The following is a 21504-nucleotide window of genomic DNA, read 5'->3' as shown; positions in this document are numbered from 1 at the left end:
AAAGTGCAGAGAATTCTGAATAAAATCGATGACTGGTGCACGAAGCAAGGGCTTTTCGTCAATTCGACCAAGGCTATCTTATCTTAGTCTTGTTCGCGAGAAAACGGAAGTTCGATGGACTCAGTCTTCCAGCACTGAAAGGTGCAACATTCAGGCTTGCTGACGAAGATAAGAAACTGACTTGGATGACACATGTTTCGCTGAAGATGGATCGCGCATTAAAGATTTTTCAACAATGCCGTAAAGCCTTTGGAAAAACCTGGGGCCTGAAACCTGCTGGGCCCCTGTAAGCAACACTTATTTGACCAATCATCATTTCCGCAATAGTGGTGGCATTCACAAATCGTCGTAAAAGTCGGTGTTGCCAACTCAACGAATCCAGTGTTTTCTAATATTCATATATATTATTTGTTTAAATCACTAAGGGAGAAATAACTCCGAGAAGCTAAATTTGTTCCGACTAGCTGGTACTCCCATCAGAAAAATTTACCTATCGCAAAGGGTTAATATGAAGATGAAATAGTTAGGTGGCATCTTTAGTTTGCTCTCTGATTATCTGATCGGCCATAATCTACTGCCTTTCCATCGTTTCCATATACACCAGATCTGTCTCTCTACTTAGACTTTGTCTTGAGGGCGAAAAGATGTGAGGGATTGATACGTTTCAAGTTTTGTATAGTCGAATACAAAGGCAACAAGGTCTCCAACCCAAAACCTTCTATGTAAGGTTAGGTTAAATGGCTGCCCTTGCTTGGAGCCCACTTGGGCCCTGTCTGTGAACATGATTCCCTTGCCTTGCCGTCAAATTTTATACCTCGCCCACTCATCCCTTGAGGGAATATGAGTGGAAAAAGGTCCGCTCGGACCTAGCGTGGGTCTAAGTATATATATGTATTTTTTTTTTTTTGCTACCGCCAAATACTCAACATATGTCCTGCATGTGAAGGTACTCCGCGCGATACTGACCACCGATTTACATGCCCCTTTAAAACCACTCATCTAACTCACAAATCTCAGTCGCCAGCCCTCTCAGCCCTCAAACCGTCGATACAGCATATTTCCTGTGCCTGCCGTTAGATAAAATAGACGATGACGCTCGGTGAATACATCGTACTGACAGGGCTTGGTAAACGTTTACTACAACATCATCGTTTACCGCTGATGTATTACTATAACAACAACAATACTCGATTATAGTCATGGTAGCAGCTGCTCTGCTGGTGGCGCTTTTGTTCGTGCTTGCACCAATTTTCGCAACACTTTCTTCCATTGGAGGTAACACCAAAAGATTCGTTTCAAATGCACCAATCGCTTTCTTCAGGCGCCTGAAAAGTGATTACCTCGTTTTTCTCGTTAGTTCATTAATAGCATCGAACTTTTCTGGCACAACAACCGATTTGGACGAGCTTCACGACACTCGTCCTGCAGCGATTCACCAACTACCTAAAAAGTAGTGAATAAAACAAAAAAATTCCTTCCAATGTTGCATATGATTGGCAGCAAGGATGATAGATTACTAGGTTTGGTCTTCAGCTATGGTAAAAAACGAAATTGAGCGAGTAACTTTGGCTGCCATGTCACCGGGGACTTGGCAGCATAATTCTGCCCGGTCATTTCACACACTCGCCCAATTAGTCGTTGTACAGACGGAAACGGAGTAACATGAACGAAGGCTGTGTTTATTTTTTTTCGTATATCACCAATTCAAACTCAGTTTTTTCGTAAACCAACCGCAGTCATGACCCCGGTAACATCAGCTGATTTTTTCAAATTCGCTGAGCGCCGGTTAACGGTTTGATCTTGGCCACACTTTCTTAATTGTTTTCACCATGATTTGGTAGCTCTGTATTAATTGCGTTTTGACAAACTGTTACGTAATTCCATTCTTTTCAAAACGTTGGACTGTATGCCAAATGGTTTAATTCCGTCGTCATCCTCACCACAACTCCACTCCTATGTTATGCCTTAGCTTTTCAAAGCAATTCTTCTGAAAATCCGCAAAATATTTTATAATAAAAAAATATCTCAATTATATTTGGTAGCACTGGCCTGCTTCTGTTGCTTGTCATCTAAGCGGTTATAAACAAAGTCGCTCCATAATCGCTAAATTGTTGTTGCTCTCAAATATAAATGTTTCGCTTGACTAGCAGCGGAATTCTCTAGCGAGCAGAGCAGTGGTGAATCGAAAGTCGTAACTGCCAGTTTAGACTTCCTCACATAATGTTGCCATTTTTTTAAGTAATTTGGTGTATTTATTTTGTCATTGCTGGTAACCCCAATGACATTGCAACCCAATATACAGGGTGGTCCATATAGCGTTTGCTTTTTGAACCACCTATTTTTTTGAAAATGGTAACACAAATGACATGTCAAATGCGTTCATAATTTACTGAAAGGTTTGACATTTACGAAATCGGACGCTATACGCTTGAACAAAATTGGGAAATATTGAAAACTTATTTCCAAAGTGGTGAGTCTTCTTCTTCTTCCGCTGTTACAGTAAATGGCGAGCGTTACCGTGACATGCTCAACGAGTTTTTGTTTCTAAAAATTGAAGAGGATGACATTGTTACACCCGAACTTTTTTCTACCGTTTTTGAAAACCGAATAATCAGCCGAAATTCCGATATCAATTGGCCGCCTCGGAGCTGTGATTTAAGCCCGTTGGACTATTTTTTGTGGGGAGCCGTTAAGGACAAATGCTATGCGAACCATCCAGAGACGATTGATGCTTTAAAACAAGAAATCGAAGTTGTCATTCATGAAATTGGAGCCCAAACAATCGAAAATGTGCTTAAAAATTGGTTTGATCGAATGGCCTACTGTAAAGCCAGTCGTGGCAGTCATTTGAACGATATTATTTTTCATTCATAAATGACAATGTTCAATCTTGAAAATAAAACAAAAAGTTTGAAAAAATATTGATTCGTTGTTTTTTTATAGCCGATTCAAAAAGCAAATTTTACATGGCCCACCCTGTACATTGCATCCCATTTGCTCAAATAAATTATTTTCTATAACACGACTAATTATGAGTAGTTATTAAATAAGAATAATTATAAAATTAAGTTTTTAAATTAAGATCTTTTAATATAATATATTTCTTTTCTATGATAAATGCAACACAATTTTTTTCATTATTTTTCAATATTTTCAAATACCAATACGTTTGCTTAAAATTTAATTTCACTTTAATACACCGTACATTTTTCATCAGGATTCATCTCCGCACCTGGCGTACATCCAAATTCGCGCGCAAACTCCACATTATTTGCCAACACTCCATTTACGTCGAAGAGTTCTTCGGTGTGTGTGCCCAAGGGCAAGAACGTCGGTGGCGGCTCACTCATGTATTTGGCATAGCAACGGGATTGCGCAAAAGTGATGAAAAATAATTGTGTATTTGTAAAGTCAACACCGGGCAGAGTTTCACGCCTTAAAATTTCGCGATTGCTCGGATCCACCGACTCCAGCCATGCGAGATAGGCTTTGAAGGCCACATTTAAGCCCGCACTATCCGTCATTAGTTCACGCAATTTGCTGGTATTGTAGAATTCGTTGGGTATGTTGTATAAAAAGTTGCTGTACTGCATGCGATAGCACTCGGATATGTTATTGAATGCTTCCATAACCGATTCGTCACGTGTAATCTCAGTCTCTTCCTCATCGGGTATCATAGCGCCAACCAGCTCACGTGCAATGCGTTGACCGATTATGGCATACTTTAAAGATTTCGCATAGAAATAATCATAGAAGGGTGGAAGTAAAATACCCCAACCGGTAACGATGCCATTTTCCTCTAGCTCCATTTGTATATCCATGTTTTCGACGCTATTTTCATCTACCTCAGCATCGCCACCATAAAAACGTTGCTGCTCTTTGTAGCCCCGGTATTTCATGACGATATCTTGCATGAGCCAGAAAATTCTACGCTCCAGCGATGGCAGATCACGCAGATTGGCGTTCTTATTTTTGGGAAAAGACAGCGTTTCGTAGAGCATAAGTTTATTTTGAAAAATTCGACGCGCATTCTCGGGCAAACCATCTACATTCAAAGTCTCCCTCAATGCCTCCTTGATTGTGCCAAAAAGTTGCTCTAAATCGGCTTGAATTGCGCTACGATGATATGAAATGTTTGTGCTCGAATAATACAGCTGACCAATAAATTTAGGGAAGTAGCGCATGATGAGCTCTGTGCAATACGGTGCAGGCGGATATTTGGCCTCATCGCGAGGAAAGTTGATGGCGGAGAGGGCGCGATACATTATGTAATTGGTCAGCGTTGGCTTGGGATTGTTCCGGGCAACACGCGCCAAATGTTGAAAATATCTTGGCGACTGCATAACAATCTCCACGTTTGCAGTGCTCGTATTCAGACTTATATCCAAATACTTTCCGAAATTGATAATATTACCAAATTGTTTCGACAGATCTGACAAATCTCGTCCCTCGTAGACAATTCGCTCGGATTTGCTATCTTTCGACGGTGGCAACGATTCTTCTTCCCTCATAAACCTGCACAACTCGAACTCGAAACTTATAATATCGCCAGCTACGCGATCCGTTTCGTCGGCTCTTAGCGCCAACCAAGCTTGTAAATTCTTCGACACCTCCGTCTGCAATTGTTCGGAGATTGCATCGCGTTTGTCCGCATCCAGAGCGGAACCAGCGCTACACAAATTGCGCGGAATCAATGTTGTTTTCGGTTCAGTCAAAGATATGACAGCTCGGCCCTTGTTTTCAACGTCCATTCCAATTAGAAAGTCGAAACCGTAGTTGAGACGTAAGCGCGCGATTACTTGCACCCAATCGTAATTGATGTTCCAGTTGGTGAGCGAAAGCAGAGGCATGCCGTTATATTCCTTAACAAAATTCATTAGGAAATTCTCCGGAATATCGGACGAACGCGCAACTGTCAAACAGGACATGTAGAATTCTTTAATTTTGCGTATGTCTACATTGCCTTTACTGTTGGTCTTAGCATTGATTGCATCGATCAGCCGTTGTACATCTGTTTGTACACGTTGAATCAGCTGTGTTTGCACTGAGATTAGCGCGTCACCCTCTTCAAGTTGTGGCTGATGTTCTGGCCATTTGCCGCATGCAAATTCGTAAAAGTTATTGCATGGATCGGCTAAGAGATTCATATATTTGAGTACCTCGGTTGCCTTAGCATTGCGTATGATTTTTCCTTCAATATCGCGGTTGCTCGCGTCACGTTGAGCCGCAACTTGAAATGCGAAACAACTCAAAGCGATTGCGCTGCTTAGAGCGACACACAAATGCAGCGATAACCGCACAAATCTCGGCATTTTGACGTAGCGAAACTAAAATCAGTACTGAATTGGCTGGAAAATCAAATATTGCTTTTAGAATTTTTTTCTTCTAACGCAAACATCACCTCATTCGGCGATAAGCATTTGCACGCCTTACAAAGGGTGATCAGATTGGAAGTACTTTTTTCAATAGGGTTTGTTTGACAGATCACGCGTGACTACAGTCAAACTAAATACATAAATATTTCATTATTCATTGACACTTCATCATGGAAAGACTTATGCCTCAACAACGTTTACAAATCGTACGAATTCTATTACGAAAATCGCGGCGCTGTGAAAAGTGTTCATCGCGCATGCAGGCCAACTCATGGGGCTTAGCGATTAGGCTCATTTTTGGCTCAATGGCTAAGTCTTATAAGCAAAATTTGTAGGTAGACTGAAGGGCAGCCCGTAGCCATTCAAGAACAGATAGTTTGGTGTGGCCTATAGGCTAGAGGAATCATCGGCGCATATTTCTTCAAAGACGAGACAGGCGCCAATGTAACAGTGAATGGCGAAGTCTATCGCGTCACGAAAAACGACTTTTTGATGCCGAGTGCCGGGTGCCGGAAATTGAAGTCCATGATCTCCACAACATTTACAACATTTGGTTCCCAACAAGACGGCGCTACTTGTCATACAGCCCTTGAAAGAATAGATTTACTGCGTCGTTGCTTCAGTGAGCAATTTATCTCTCTTCTCGGGCCAGTGGATTGCCCGCCAAGATCGTGTGATATCACACCTTTGGACTTTTATTTGTGGGGGTATGCAAAGTGTAAATGATTTGTGGATAAACCAGCTTCGATTGTGGCATTGGAAGCGAACATTACTAAAGTTATTCACGCGATGTCGACCGAGGTCCTCGAGCGAGACTTTCAAAATGTGTGTTGACGGATGGCTGAATTACGGCGCAGTTGGGGGCCAACATTTGAACGGGATTATCTTTAAGAAATAAATATCATGAATAGTTCTACACAAAAATATTAAAAATTGCGCAATCAATTTTCATAATATATTTTTTATATCAATTTAAAATCCGATACCTATAAATTGATCACCCTTTACCAATCCCCCTATACATACACCCAAGGTCTAAATTAACCGCGTACGTGCTTCAGGAAGCAAAGGTCACAGTATTCACGATATTTTTGTTTACATTTGCACGAATGAAAAAATAAAATTATTCATCAAAATGATTGAAAATAGTAACAGATTTAGCCCCTATCTAGTATACTGGTCTTCATAGTTTCTCGCTTTCTTTTCCATTTCGTTCCATTCCCTGCTTGTGCTTTTACTTGCTGCCACTTCAGGTTTTTGCTCAACGCATTTATTGCACTCTCTTGTTTCAACGGCGACATGAGTCCCTAGGTCTGCCTCGGTTCCGCTGATCCTGGGCATTCCAGTCTAGTTCTTACCTGCTGATCTCCGTGCCTCGCTTGTGTAGTGTACGGCCGAGGCACCTTCACTTGAGTTCTCTGATATCTTGCGCGAGTTGTTTGTTGGCATCGCCGGTGTAAGTCGGCGTTCGATATCCAATTATCTGGTCACCAAATGTGTAGGATGTACCTAAGGCTGCGGTTTACAAACACTTGCAGCTTTCCTACGGCTTTTCCGGTTTACGAACAGCTTTCAGACTTAAAATTTGAATTAAAAATTCGAAGTTTGGTATGCACGCTGATTTTTCTGGACATCCACATTCGTCGGAGCCTAGCAAATGCGTTTCTTGGCTTCTGCAGCCTTGTGAAAACATCACTTTTGCATCGTCCACCTGCCGCAAATTGACTTCCGAGATATTGAAATTCGCTTACTTTCTCAATGCTGTTCTCTCCAATATTGATGGAGTTCACGGCCGACCAGCGCTGAGAAAACAGTACTATTCAAGATGCTCTATTAAAATAGGGTGCCATAACAAGGAGGGGTCCTTCTATGTTATCAATAGTGGTTAGAATTTCATCAATGACGACCAAGAAAAGAAGCGGGGAGGAGGTAATGCCCTGCCCCACGCTCGCTTCAGTTCGTATGGGCTCCAATAAGATTCAGTCATGCGAAATTCGGCGTTCTAAATCCTCATATTCCGCTTCTATTAAGTCAGTATTTATCAGTCGTCTTGGTGATGTCAATTGGTCATCTCGGCGCTACGATTTGACCATGTCAGACTTATTTCTGGGCTGCCGGGAGGAGCCGATTCTATGCGAATTATCCTTTAACGATTCAGGCTGTTATGGCGAATATCAAGCAAACCATTCGTGAGTTAGAGCAAGAAACTGATCAAGGTCTTGGATTTTCCCATGACAGTCGACTCTATATTGACGGAACGACCAAGGACTGTCGTTCTAGCAACATTCCCGTACATTATGCTGGTACAACAACAACAACCAAGGTTTTGGAAAACTGGGTTAATAGGAGGAGCTACTGCGAAGTCAGCCGAGGCGATCTTTTTTTTTGAAGGAACCACTGGCGGCATGTGCAGCAGAAACATTAAGTCCATTGTGTTGCACTCGGGTTCTCTTTTAAATTTTCTTTAAATCTATCCGACCTCCGAAGAAATCTGAGTAGATCTTGTGGTGCCAAGGAGCCAAGGCGGTCGCTTTTTAACACATAAGAGCCAAAGACCTCAAGCCTGATTCGAACGAAGGCCGGAAAGACGTACACAAAGTGGTCCGCCGTCTCATCCTCTTCTCCACATGCTGGGCAGAGTGCACTGTCTGAGATGCCTACCTTTTCCATGTGCTTCGTCCATAGAAAGTGGTCCGTCATCAGTCCAACCAGCAGCCTACAACCCCTTCTGCTTAATGACAGGAGGATCTGTGACAGTCGGTCGGACATGACAGGTAACACCAGTTTTGTCCATCTACAGCCTCTCTCAGCCTGCCAAGCTCGCTTGTGGGTTGAAGAAACCCATTCGTTAACCGTAGCTTTGATGGTTGCAGAAGGGAGTGGCAGAATGGGTTCCGGACCAAAGAAGTTGGCCTTTCGGAGCCCATCCTAGCTAAAAAGTAAGGCGTTGCGTTACCCGTGATATCCACGTGTCCCGCGATCCATGTAAGCATCGGAATATTGTGTCTACCGACATAGTTCAGCCTTGATTTAGAGTACTCAACTACCCTTGAAGTGGTTGGAGGGCTCTTTCAGAGCCGGAACCGTGCTCGATCCTGGAGGTATCCGTAAAATTGCGAAAACAGCCGAGGCAGCCACATGAACGAAAATATGTGCCGTAAATAATGGGAAAGCTTGTTCTTTCGAAAAGTCAAATAGGTGCACCGAAAGACATCTCGAGAAAATTTTATATTTTTTTTAAATTTATGCAAAACTAGTGCCGCACATTAGAAAGGTTTTTGTTTCCCTTGTTCATTCCACTCGTGAGCCTAGAACCTCGACAAGACTCAGTCTTGCGTAGGTTTCGTTAATCTATTTTGCTTTCTGGCAGGGTAGGTGGTTAGCCTGCCGCTACCTACATTAGAAAGGTATCCGCTTAGCATTTGCAACAGGGTTACCAACGTTTATAAGTGATGCAAAATTGGTGCTTTTCTTACGTGCCTCGCCCAACCCCATACTTTTCATGTAGCTCTTGGTTGTTTTTTTTATTTTATTAAGTGGGAATTATTTATTTTACATAGATATAAGTATATATTTTTTCTAAAAGTAATTTAAAGCTAAAATAATTGTAAAAACTAATAAATAACGCATTTATCCGGCGGATTCATTTCCACTCCCATCGCACAGCCAAAGTCTCTGGCAAACTCGATGAAATTTCGCAGCGGCCCGTTGACTGCAAAACGCTCTATCGAGTGTCTTTCAAGCAGGCTGAGTGTGCGTGCTGGTCCTGCTGAACCGGATTTCCTTGCCGCTGAACCAGCGGCATTACAATGCATTTGTGCAAAGGCAATGAAAAATAGTTGCGTGTTGGTAAAATTGAATTCGGGCAGCGTTTCTTTCGACAGCACTTCGAAATCGTCGGTTGGTTGCAGGAAGGCCAACCAATTCAGGTATGCATTGAAAGCCACATTTAGACCGGCACTATGTGCCACTATTTCGCGCAATAGTGTAGAATTTGAGAATGACAACGGATCGTTGTACAGATAATTACTAACTTGCTGACGAAAGCATTCACTACGATTTCTATACTCGAATGCAGTTGTGTGATCCCAATTTAGTAAGCCATTAGTCGACGTAGACCAAGAGATGTCATCGAATGCGCTGGCTAACAAACTGGCCAGTTTGTGACCGATCACTGCGTAACGCATCGAATTAGGATATTCTGTGTGATAGAGTGGCGCTTGCAGCAGTCCCCAGCCCATTTCGAAGCGTGTCTGTTGTGGACTGTAGAAGATGTGCGTTTCGTACGACTCCACTTGATCGTAGAGATTTGTGCGCTTTGGTGGAAAAATGCGTTGAAATTGTGCCTGTTGTCTATCTTTCATGAGACTATTCAAATTTTGCCAGTAACTGCTGCGATTTATGTTTATATGACTTATTTCCATTTTGCCATAGACGGGGAAGACTAGATGCATCTCCGCGAGCTTGCTCTCAGCTATGCGGCGTGTGTAGTCCTTGATCCACGGCTTTTGCAAGCTCATGCGGAAGGACTCTTTCAGCTTGTCGAACATGTTGAGCACATCATCTCTAGCGGCGACATTCACATGATTTCTATAGAACATCTCGCCGAGCACCTGCGGAAAGTAGCGTTTGGCCTTTTCAACGCAGTGCAATGCGCGTATGTTGGGCTGATCGTTGTGCGGCAAACTCAGTGCCAACAATGTCTGGTACATAATATAGTTGGCGATAGTTGATTTATTGGAGGCCGCAATGAGTTTGATTAATTGTCTGAAATACGGTTCGGCGGCCATGTAAACGGGTTTATGGATCGGTGTGCCAAAAGTGGCCGCAATGAAATCAATTTTATTTTCAAAGTGATGTGTAAAATCGTAGAGCGTCTTGCGTATATCGCTGTCGTAACTCTGCCACACAGCTATTGTCGGTTGATTTGCGTTCTTGCGTTTTACACCAGCACAAAGTTGATACTCAAACGTCACCAGTTCGGTCGCTATCTTTTGCGATTTCTCCATATCGAGCGACAGCCACATGTTGAGGTTCTCGGCTACTTCGTTTTCGATTATCGCATACTCTTCGGCGCGTAAATTTGTCCCATTGGTGGCCTCCTCGCTGCACAACTCGGGCGGTATGAAAGTGTCGGGCTCCACCAAATATATGCTATCCTCGTATGGATACAAATAGTTGAGATCGATTTTCACACCCACCAATATATTCATGCCATATTGGAAGCGTAAAGTGCCTACCACATCTGGCCAATTATAGTTGTGACTTTGCCATTTGGAACCCGGCACTGCCGGAAAGCCGCCATGTGCTTCTATGATTTGACTAAAGTATTCCTGTTGTATTAAATTATTACGTTCGACAGTTATACAGGACTTGTAAAAGTCCTTCAATTTGCGTCCATTCACGCCATCCTCTAATTTCGTTTGCTCCTGCAGCAAATTACGCAAATCGTGATCGATCTTGGTGCGCAAATAGATTTCTGGATTTTCCATAACCGGCTGCATGTATTTCGTGTCGATGTAGGGCTGCTCCCAACTGCCACAGGCGAATTCGTAGAAGTCCAGACATGGATGAGCGTGCAAATTCATGTATCTGGACACCTCGTTACGTTTCCTATTACGTTCACCCTCTGCGGCGTTGGCACTCCAAAGCATCAACAGTGTGCAGATCGATAGTGCACCTTTCAGCATATTTGCTCACTTTGTTTTACGATGTAAGTTTACGTACTAAGCCCCGGAGCGCACTGAATGTTGAGGCTGGCATTGGCAGTTGTTTGGCTCGGCTGCGTATATGAAAAATTGATAAGTTCGAATTGTTTGAATGAATGCTGGATGTTATGCGATTCTAATACTCCTGAGTGCTAGAGGTTATCTCAAGCGAATGTATGCTAATTCTGTAAAATTTATTCGAAATACCGCTAAGCTCATATATACGCGCGCATACATACATACAGACATAAGTGCGGGGGAATTCTAGTGGAATTGTGAGTAGTGTGGGAAGGGAAGGAGCATCACTGATTATAAATAGTGTAAGCTTTGTTTGATTAGGGCGCAGTTTTCAAATGCAAATAAATTAATTCGGCACAAGAATTTGTTTAATATAATATATCATTGCTCTCACTTTTTATATATAAAAAAATCTTGTGTCGAAGAGCTGATTGGAGAAAGCTGCTGCAAAATTGGTATAGAACTTAAAAAAGCGCCCAGTGAGTTTTCATTGTAAGAAAGTAAGCAAAATTGTAAATATGGCATGACCAGAAACTGCAGGGTCTCCAAAGCGCTTTGGCCGAAACTGCATCTTAAAAGCACAAAATGTCTGCTTGGATTCAACAAATCAACTACCCGCGTCCTCGCAGGTGTTATAAGGAGCACTGCACTATTAGCACCCTAGCCAGTAGAATGGATGCACCTCACAAAGACTTCTGCAAGAGTTGTGGAGATGAAGAAGAAATTGAATCAGTACAACACCTCCTCTGTGAGTGTCCTGCAGTTCAAAGAAGATGTGCCAAATATCTTGGCTATTATTTCTCTGAAGACCTGAAAAATTTGCAAAATGTCTCACTGGATTGAGTAGTTACATTTTTAAAAAGATCTAAGTGGTTTAAGCTACTTAGTTAAGGGATGGAAATTAAATGCAGGTATCATAATGGACCTTAGGGCCACCGAGTGTCTTGTCTTAGACAAGAAACCTGGCTAACTTGACCTAATCTATGACCAAAAATGTTAAAATTTTAAACCAGTTAACGGCTTGCTTTCTCTTTGAAATGCAGGTAGCCATCAGAAAAGTAAAAGGTTCCAAAGTCCGTGCCATCGCCTGCGATATTCCCCGTCGGCAACGTGCAAAGATGCAAAAATCTTCCGCAGAATCTTTCTCTCAAATACTCCAAGAACGTTTCAGCCGATGTTGTCATCGTCCAAGCTTCTGATGCTGAAAAATTTCAGTCCGTTAAGGGTAGAATATCTCAGAAGGGTCTTCAATTTATCTTTGGCCGCTCTCAAAGTTCCTGACAAGTGGAAAACTGGGAGAGTGGTCTCACTATTAAAACCTGGGAAATCCGCCAATCAAGGGGAATCCTATCCCCGATAGTGAAAGCACTTGAAACACTTTTATTCCCGCTCTTTACGAAACATCCTAGTTACACACTGGCATAGATTCCGGCGAGTGAACAGCAACACCACAGCATTCAGGACTTAACCAAAACTGCCCCTGCAAGAGCAGTGTCCTAATAACGTTGAACCTGTCGAAGAGTTTCGGTCCATTCAGTCTGCTGGGTGATATCCAACAGTCGACGTTTTCACTGGGACTGAAGAGGTGTGGTCTGCGCGAACTACTTGTGTGGTCGGCAATCTTTCGAGACCAAAGCTCAAAACGGAGGCGTATAAAGCGAGGAGTGCTGCAGCCTGGTGTTCGAAGCATCCCCCAACCACCAGAGGCAGTTTCACTCGCCTCCTATGCTGACGATTTTTCGTCCGGCAATGACATCAAGGCCTTGTGTTTCAAAGTGGACGATTATCTCGCCAGCCTTTCTTGCTTTTTCATTGTGAGGAATCTACAACTTTCCCCCACTGAATCTACGGTGACTCACTTTACCACCAGGACGAAGGGATCAAACTGCAGGTGAAAGTCGATGATACCTCATAATTTTGGTGGTAATCTTTGATAGTTCCCTCTCCTTCTCGGTGTACACAATCGTAATTGCCACTTAGGCCCTAAACCGCAAAAAGGTCCTCAAATCGCTAGCCGGTAGCGCTTGGGGCAAAGACAGAGAAATGTTGTTGTCGACATATAAAGAAATTGGCTGGCCGGTGCTGCGTTCATCTGGTCGCCTGGTACTAGTGAGTCGCAGTGGACATAGCTTTCGATCAATATTAAGCCTGCCATGGGCTGCCTCCGGGCTGAGAAGTGCAGTAAGATGCTCAGCAAGCAATTCCTGCTACGTTGCTATCGTAGGAAGTACACTGCAGGAGCTTTCTAGAGTCTGAGCTACTTCTCAGTCGAGTCAGCAGACATCTATTCGACGATACTGATGAGATCCAGGATCAAACACGACTACAACTATTGGGTCAGACAATACGAACGTCCTGATAGGAGTCCAATCACCACCCATCGCAGACGTAGAGCTTCAGATGTCTCGTGAGGCTCGCGTAACGTTGGCTCAATTACATTCTGGCTATTGTAGCAGGTTAAACGACCCCGACATACATACTTAATGCAACAACAACAGCGGCGGCTACCGGTAATAAATTCCTACAACAACAACCTATCAAAGTAATCTCCGCCCGCTTCCTCATGTTTTTTGTATTTTGCAACAGGTTCTGCAACGCCGTTAAATGCTTCTAATTCACGGCGAACCTTACGAACGACTGAACGGACGCTCTTAAGAAAATTAGAAATTTCTAAGTCGTTGTGATTTGCACATAAAGAGACAATAACCGCACGTCTCTTCACTTGTTAAGTTGTAGCCCCCTGTGTCTTATCTGTAAGTGGGCAAAAAGAATGCGCGGCATGTTCGCAACTGCCATATGCACCCTGAATAAGTAAAATTTAAAAAAAATGTTTATTTTTATAAAAAAATTGTAATACAAACATTTACGATGACAGTCTAAAAAGTGACTTAACTCAAAAAAAAAAAAAGAAATTAAATTTTTAAGTAACCTTTTATTTTAGTTCCCTTGCGCCGAATTGCGATCAATTGAGAAACGTATTAGTTTGCTCTCGTACATATGTGTAGATCTTTATTTTACCATAAATGATTGAATTTCAAAAACTCTGCTTCAATAACACTTTTCTTCCCCCCTTTTTCAGGTCATCCTTCAAACTAAATTTCTATAAAATCCAAACTCATTAACGGATAAGCCAAGTTTTTCATATCGATTTAATGCATCAGCGCGCATTAAATTTATTTCAAGAGAAACTGAGCGAGATAACATCAATAACAACAACACCAAAACTAAAGTGAAGTAATTATAGAGATTCATAGTATTGATGACGGCCTAGTAACACCGCATACGGACGCGTATCCCCGCAGATCCACAAACACCTTTCGCACAGCAAATCACCGCAACATTGAAGTGTTGGTGAAGGGAAGAAAGGAACTCTTGAACACGGTAGGTACAAAATAATAGAAATAAAATAAAACAAAAAAGCAATCAACTTATTTATCATCGTTTAACATTTTAATCACTTTCACTTCACACACACGCACACATACATATGTACATACATGTGCGCGTACAGTGTATATGTAGAGATGTGTATTACGGAAAAAATGCCAAAAAATTCCCAAAAATTTGCGAGTATAAATAAATCGAAAGATATTTACCATGAAACTTTGCGCCTATTTTTTTACACAAACTAAAGTTAATGGGCTTTTATAGATTTGGCTTCCTCATAATTTGGAGATTGTGATTTTCGATCGCCCAATTCAACTTGTGACTGTAAATGCATTAGCACGAAAGTAGTTTGCCAAAAAGTTTAAAAGTTGTTTTTTGTGCCAATTCACATTTTCTAGCTGCGGCTGCCACTGCATTTCGAGCACTCTCCGCTTGGGTTGCATGATGTACGGGCATAAATGTTGGCAAGTTTAAGAAGAGAAAATAAAATGCATTGCAATTTGTCCTTGAAGCAAATGTGCGCCAAGCGTTGTTGATTAAAAGGGGCAAAAAGCATGGAAAAGCTAAATTTTCAGAAACAATAACAGCTGACGCATTATAAAAGTCAACCTTTTTTCGAGTGTGTTTGTGAAGTAAAGAAAAATTTATTTAATAGAAAATCTTTAATAATTCACAAAAAAAATTTATTTAAAAAAAAAAATATTTAATAGAATAACAAAAGCTTTAATAATTCACATTCTGTAAGGCGACACAGAAGAATTTAAAAAAAGTTTTTGTAAGTTTATAGAATTTTGTGGAAAAGAACTTTACAGAATAGTTTCCGTGGGGTCTCAAAGGGTTGAATATAGTTGTACCGAATAACAGTGCCTAAGAACTCGCTTCTGTGAATGCTCCCAATTGGGTAGTTATAACCTAGGATGAATGCAGAAGTGAGGCCAACATCAGACCGTTAGCCGAATCTCAGCAATTTTGAAGGACTCAGCTGACTGGCTGACGAAACCAGAGTCATCACAGCGGTTTGGTTACGAAATAACTGAGATTGTGTTAATGATATACGAAAAAAAAATCAACACAGCCTCTATTAATGTTACTCTGTCGCCGTCTGTACAACAACTGATTGGACGAGTATGTGATTACGTGTGAATTCAGAATTCTGCTGCCGAATCTCCGGTGACGCCACAACTGAAGTTACTCGCTCAGTTTCGTTTTTCACCATAGCAGAAAGCCACACTTGTTAATCTAACAAACCGCTGTGTTTTTTGGGAAGGAAATTCATATCAAAATGTCAGAAACATCATCAAAAGCACCGTCGCTTTAGTGATATGTGGGGCACGCTCCCACTAATACTATAAAAATTATCCAACATGGCTAAATTCCACTCCGGGATCTAAAGATATTTCATCACAGTGGAACTACGTTTATGTCTGTTCACACAAGAGGTACTTGCGTCCAGATTCCTCTTCTGTGGGCCTTTCTCGCCGTCATGACCACTGTTATGTCAGCCAATCAGTCGATTTCTTTCAAATTCGCTGAGAGCCGGTTAACGATCTGATCTTCGCTCCACCTCTGAAATCATTTCTTCATGGTAATAAACCTACTTACATTAATCAAAAACTACTTATGCTACACACTTGGGGAGCTCCGTTAGATTTTGCTTTGAGAAGTTGTTTTGTTTCTAGTGCTTATTGTGTACCAAGGCTGAATACTCGTAGGTAGCTGTAATTACCAACCAACTTTTACTGCCTTCAAATTTACAGTCATGGTACCAAGTTTTGCGCGAGGGGCCATTATTGCCACGTTTCCTCCAAAAGGCCACTTAATCGTTGCTGTTGGTCTAAAAATATATCTTCTTAATCTTCTTAAAAGGTTTTTGAATTTTAGTTGGACCAAATTTTCTTCCCAAATTTAGGGATCCTTAGCTTGTTCCAACTTGATTCAGAAGTTCGTTTTAACTTTCATTTACAGTGCTCTTTTAATTAGTCCAAGTGGAAAGCGTAGTGTTATTGCATTGAATAGAAAATGACTCTAGCTAATTCACCAGTTCTTTCGTTACCGTATATGCTGTTATGTTGAACGGGAACCCAGTCGAGTGAGATTGCTATTAAATCGGCTCTCAAGTTCAACATTGACTTGCATTCTCTGCAATGTAAATTTTGTTAGTGATTCCAGAGACAAGAGTGTTGAGTGATGTATGCGTCTTTTGTGCTTTTAGTTACAGTGTCTTCCCTAAAATTCTGTAGATGAAATGAAAGGGAGAAACATCTTGTACTTCAGATGGTACAATTCTTGCATTTAAATAAAGAAAAACAGATTTGAAGGTTGAGTTTTGGCGCACTATGCAGATCTAGTTTGCTGGGTTGGCAGTCCACGGTCGAGAAAAACCCGAGTCACACCGGTACGTAGAACCGGCTGCGATGTGCCTCTCGTGGGACTCACATCGCCTTGGCTCAATTGCGTTCACCGTTCCTGGCAGGAATTTATAAACATCTACAACAATAACAGCATCAGCTTCGCTTTGTTTGGGTTGACACTGAGTATACTTCTGAAGGCCACGAGTCTGCCTGGACATAATTTTCTCATTATTTCACTATTCTGTCACCACTACTACATTGCATGGACTGTGGTGTTGGAGCTGGTATATACCTATATTCTCACAGACTTAAAGTTGAGAAGCTGAGCGTCTCCCTAATACCAGCAGTGTCTTCCAGGCGGAAGTACTGGCAATTGGGGGAGCCTGTAGGCTAATAATCGGAGATTTCTCTTTTAAGGGCAATATCGCTATTCTTTCGGATATGCAATCCAGGCACTGAGTTCGGCTACTACAACCTCTGAAGTGGTGGAACAAAGTAGGAATAGCCTCACCACCTTGAGTGAAAACCATAAAGTTACCTTAATCTGGGCCACGGGACATCGGAACATTGAAGGTAACGAAAAAGCAGATGAACTGGAAAAAGGGGGATCTGCCAAGAGCAACGCTCTTGCAGAATCGGTATTCACACCATTAGGTGCAGTCAAGAATATAATTTCCCAAAAATACCTCCGAATCGCGGATTGTAGATGGAAAGACCAGATGAAATGCAAAATTAGCAGAACGTTATGGCCCACCTACAACCTCAAGCAATCGTCGGCATTAATAAGAATGAAACGACGGAACGCCTGGAGACTAACGGCAGTCATAACTGGCTTTTGGTCTATCGGAGAGCAGGCAGCCAAAATGGGTATCCCTCACAATACATACTGTCACAGTTGTAAACAACCGGAGAAGAAGGGAACAATCTTCCATTTCCTCTGTGAATGCCCTGTCCTATTGAGGGACAGAATGTTAACCTTGGGCCAACCGCTGTTCGAGAATCTCGAACAACTGTCTGGCTTAGACGTCAACAACCTAATAAGGTTCTTAAACCGCACAGACTGGATATAGTCATGCTATAAATAACCGTTAAACAAGTTGGTAACGAGGATGTGGCAACAAAATGGTGCGGAAGCGCTGGTAGGATTCTGGAAGAATCACCACCTTAACCAACCCACCAACCAACTACATTGCATATAAAAATATACTAGAGCTCTCGATTTTGTTCACACATTTCAAAACAGCCCGGGAAAATGAGCAATGAGTGTACGCACATCTGTTCGATGGTCCTTATTTGAAATATTTCGAGCGTATGCTCAAGTATATCAAGCTTCTTCGAGTAATTCGAGCAGTACTAATGATTATTTTGACTTCTGTCAGACGTTTTTGTTTATATTTTAAATAATTTTTATGTACAGTACAAACCAAGGCGAATCTATTAAAGGGGGTGTTGGTAAATCAGCTTAGTTGTTTTTTTTTTTCATTCGCCGTGCCCATGTGGCTGTCAGCTCAGAATGAAACAAGGCGAATTCATTATTTGTTTTCTAATAGTATCTAAATACTTTGCTTTGACAATCAAACGTACAGAAGAGACTTGTTGGTCTTTAATGAAAGCGCCTTTAATGAAAGCGCCTTGGTGCGAGTGTCGTTGGAAAACTAAAGAAATGCTGATAAATAAAATTGAAAAATGTTCAAAAGTTCGTAATTTTCGAACAAACCAATTATGCCCGAAATTCGCCAATTGCTCGCGCTCTTAATCAGTTTAAACAGTTCTCATCTCTTATCGCGCTTGATTTTTCTTTGAATCTTATATAATTTGTGTTAGTAGACTGTAAAAATTTGTTGCTCATAGGCTTTGTATTTGAATAAATAAATAAACATTTGGCAGTTCGGTAATTAACTAATTGCGTGCGAGTATCGAACTAAAATTTGCATTGCTCGATACTCGTACTCGGAGATCAAATATGTACAACTCTTTTTCCGAGTTTCTTAATTAGGTTTTCTGTCCTGTCCTTCATTAGTGTTTCTGTGTACGTATCGGGTTATTACCACCGGACTACTGGTTGATTGTGTGATTCTGTTCCTGAATATTAATCAAATCTACCGATGATTAATTCTACATACAGGGTTTGATTGAAAAGTAATGAGCCTTCCCGCGCGGAGCGTCTGCCAAGCCATCAACCGAATCGGCTGGTGGGGGAAAATGATCGTTCAAGGAAGGCCGGGAGGACGTCGAAGACGAACAGCGAACTGGAAGGCCTTCGACGACGCAAACAGACGAAGATGTGAACCGGGAAGAATATGGGGGTTCCGGTGCTTTTTTTTTATTACAATCTGGTAGATAGTTTCACGGCATTTATTTTTTGAATATTATTGCATATCCGGCATATGTCTGCCGTGACTACGAGTTACATGTCCCATTCGATCAGTCCAATTTTTACTACTTTTTCCAAGCAATCTGCCTAATAAATCTAAATGGGACCAATTAGCGAAAGAAATGCGATGCAAACGAAGGTCAATTGGCTTAAATTTTTGCAGAGCTGTATTGTATAGGCACGTAAGCCTAGAAATTGACGTAAAATTTTTCACGTAGTCGAAGGATAAAGGCCAACAAGTTGAGAACAACTATGAATCGACATTTCGGCGTCTTCTTCAACAATGTTGTTCTGACGTTAAGCGATTCCTGATGACTGGCCAAACCTTACTGAACAGAAATGGCAACACAATTTGTCATTCTCAATAGTTAAATCAAAGCTATAGATATCGATAGCTCTCATGCAGCTAAAAAAACCACCCGATACAAAGAAGATGACTGTAACTTGGGAACTTCCCAGAAAATCAATCAGTCATTTAAAAAGTAGTTTTGTATAAAATTATTTTTAATTTAAAATTTTTTTTTAATTTTTTATACTGAGTCGAGCTGACCTAAGTCCATTTCAGCTACTTGAAGGTTTTTCTGAATGAATTGGGTTATAAGTCCCTCCTTATTGGATTTTCTTACTGGTCATTATGTTATTCCCTTACTCCCACTACGATGAATTTTGTTTACCTTTAAACTTTAGTTCATTGATTTCACCATACGCATACATACATATAGTACGACGAGTATTCCCTCAACACATCGACAAGTGCGTCGAAAGCTGCTTTGACTCACTTTTGCTGCTTCACTCACGACAATACAAACATCCGCACTTAATTGCGATTATTGGTTAATGTGTTTTGTTTTTATTTTTTATGTTGAAAATAACATTTTTAATTACGAAAAATTCCACATTTGCTATGCATTCTATGTACTCCCAAACGCTGGGTTCCTTTGAAAAGCTAATATAAAAAGTATTCTAACGTACTTGTATGTATGCTATCGATTACCTTCTTTACGCTTTTTATATAAAAAAATATAAAAACAATTTTAACATCAGTAAATTTATATGTATACCTGTATTTTGTACAATTCTTTAAGGGTGTACAGAGGAGGTGTCGTTATGCAGAGGAAATACTTGGTTTGGGGTTTATCAGCATAACAGAGTGCATAAAATAGCAGAACCGTGCTAAACTTATCAAAATATAGCATAGGATAGCATAGCAGAACATAACTTAAAACATAACATAAAACATAGCATAGCAGAACAGAACTTAGCATGGTATAGCATATCAGCACATAGCAGCAGATAACATAGCATAGCATATGATTGGAATATCATAGAACAACCAAACTTGGCATAACATATCAGCACGTGGCATAGCACACTTCTAGCACTGTTCAGCATACCATAACATAACACAGCATAATATAGCATAACAAAGTATTGCATAGCATAGCGTAGCATAACACAACTAAGCATAGCATTGCATAGCATAGCATTGGATAGCATAGCATATCAGCACATACCACAGCATAGCAGAACATAACTTAGCATAGCATTGCATAGCATAGCATATCAGCACGTAGCATAGCATAGCAGAACAGAACTTAGCATAGCATTGCATCGCATAGTATATCAGGACATACCACAGCATAGCAGAATATAACTAAGCATAGCACATCAGCACACAGCAGAGCATAGCGGAACATAACTTCGCATAGCATTGCATGGCATAGCATATCAGCACATAGCAGCACATAACTTACCATAGTATTGCATGGCTTAGCATAGCATAGCATAGCAGAACATAACTTAGCATAGCATAGCATATCAACACACAGCATAGCATAGCAGAACATAACTTAGCATAGCATTTCGTGGCATAGCATATCAACACATATCATAGCATAACATAACACAGCATAGTGTAACATATCAAAACATGGCATAACATATTGCAGCATAGCATAGTATAACACTGCATAGTGTAACATATCAAAATATGGTTTAGCATAACAAACCGCCAACACATACAGCATTTGTTTAAAATCAAATGAAAGCTCCAACTTCGTTTCGGCCATGTTTTTTAGGTTTGTTGTATTTTACGTTATTTTCAATTATTTGGCACACACTAATTTTTAATACCTCTAATACATATGTACTTATACATTATAGCTAGTTTTCATATTGCTATGTTTTGAGATTTTCTTATGTTTACTGTGCTTGTCACTATTAACTCCTTACCTATACGGTTTTTCGTATTTATCAAAATTACTTGCGATTTCTTCATTAGTTGACTGATG

The 21504-nt window shown here is 41.0% G+C and overlaps 2 protein-coding genes across 2 annotated transcripts in view; one reads left to right on the top strand and one right to left on the bottom strand.

Annotated features, from left to right (window-relative positions):
- Positions 1-21504, top strand: part of LOC129241070 (ubiquitin carboxyl-terminal hydrolase 46) — a 104495-nt gene that overhangs the window by 67160 nt on the left and 15831 nt on the right. Inside the window, exon 2 of the mRNA XM_054877225.1 lies at positions 14181-14482. The gene's annotated coding sequence lies outside the window, so the exon portion shown is untranslated. The remainder of the gene's footprint in view (positions 1-14180; positions 14483-21504) is intronic.
- Positions 3109-11121, bottom strand: LOC129238600 (uncharacterized). The gene is made up of 3 exons (XM_054873674.1): positions 8991-11121; positions 8817-8883; positions 3109-5327 (listed from the first exon to the last, which is right to left on the bottom strand). Exons 1-3 carry the CDS (start codon positions 11063-11065, stop codon positions 3192-3194), a joined length of 4278 nt encoding a protein of 1425 aa, XP_054729649.1. The 5' UTR covers positions 11066-11121; the 3' UTR covers positions 3109-3191.

The sequence above is a fragment of the Anastrepha obliqua genome, chromosome 1, assembly GCF_027943255.1.
Source record: "Anastrepha obliqua isolate idAnaObli1 chromosome 1, idAnaObli1_1.0, whole genome shotgun sequence".
NCBI classification, from domain to species: Eukaryota; Metazoa; Arthropoda; class Insecta; order Diptera; family Tephritidae; genus Anastrepha; species Anastrepha obliqua.
The sequence above is the reverse complement of the archived record's forward strand: the minus strand, read 5'-3'. Positions and strand labels throughout refer to the sequence as shown.

Coding starts and splice junctions, on each gene's coding strand:
- LOC129238600 (XM_054873674.1), bottom strand. CDS start 11,065: ATGCTGAAAGGTGCACTATCGATCTGCACACTGTTGATGCTTTGGAGT. Junction 8,884..8,990: donor GATAAATGCGTTATTTATTA/GTTTTTACAATT, acceptor AACAACCAAGAG/CTACATGAAAAGTATGGGGT. Junction 5,328..8,816: donor ATTTTGCATCACTTATAAAC/GTTGGTAACCCT, acceptor TACTGATTTTAG/TTTCGCTACGTCAAAATGCC.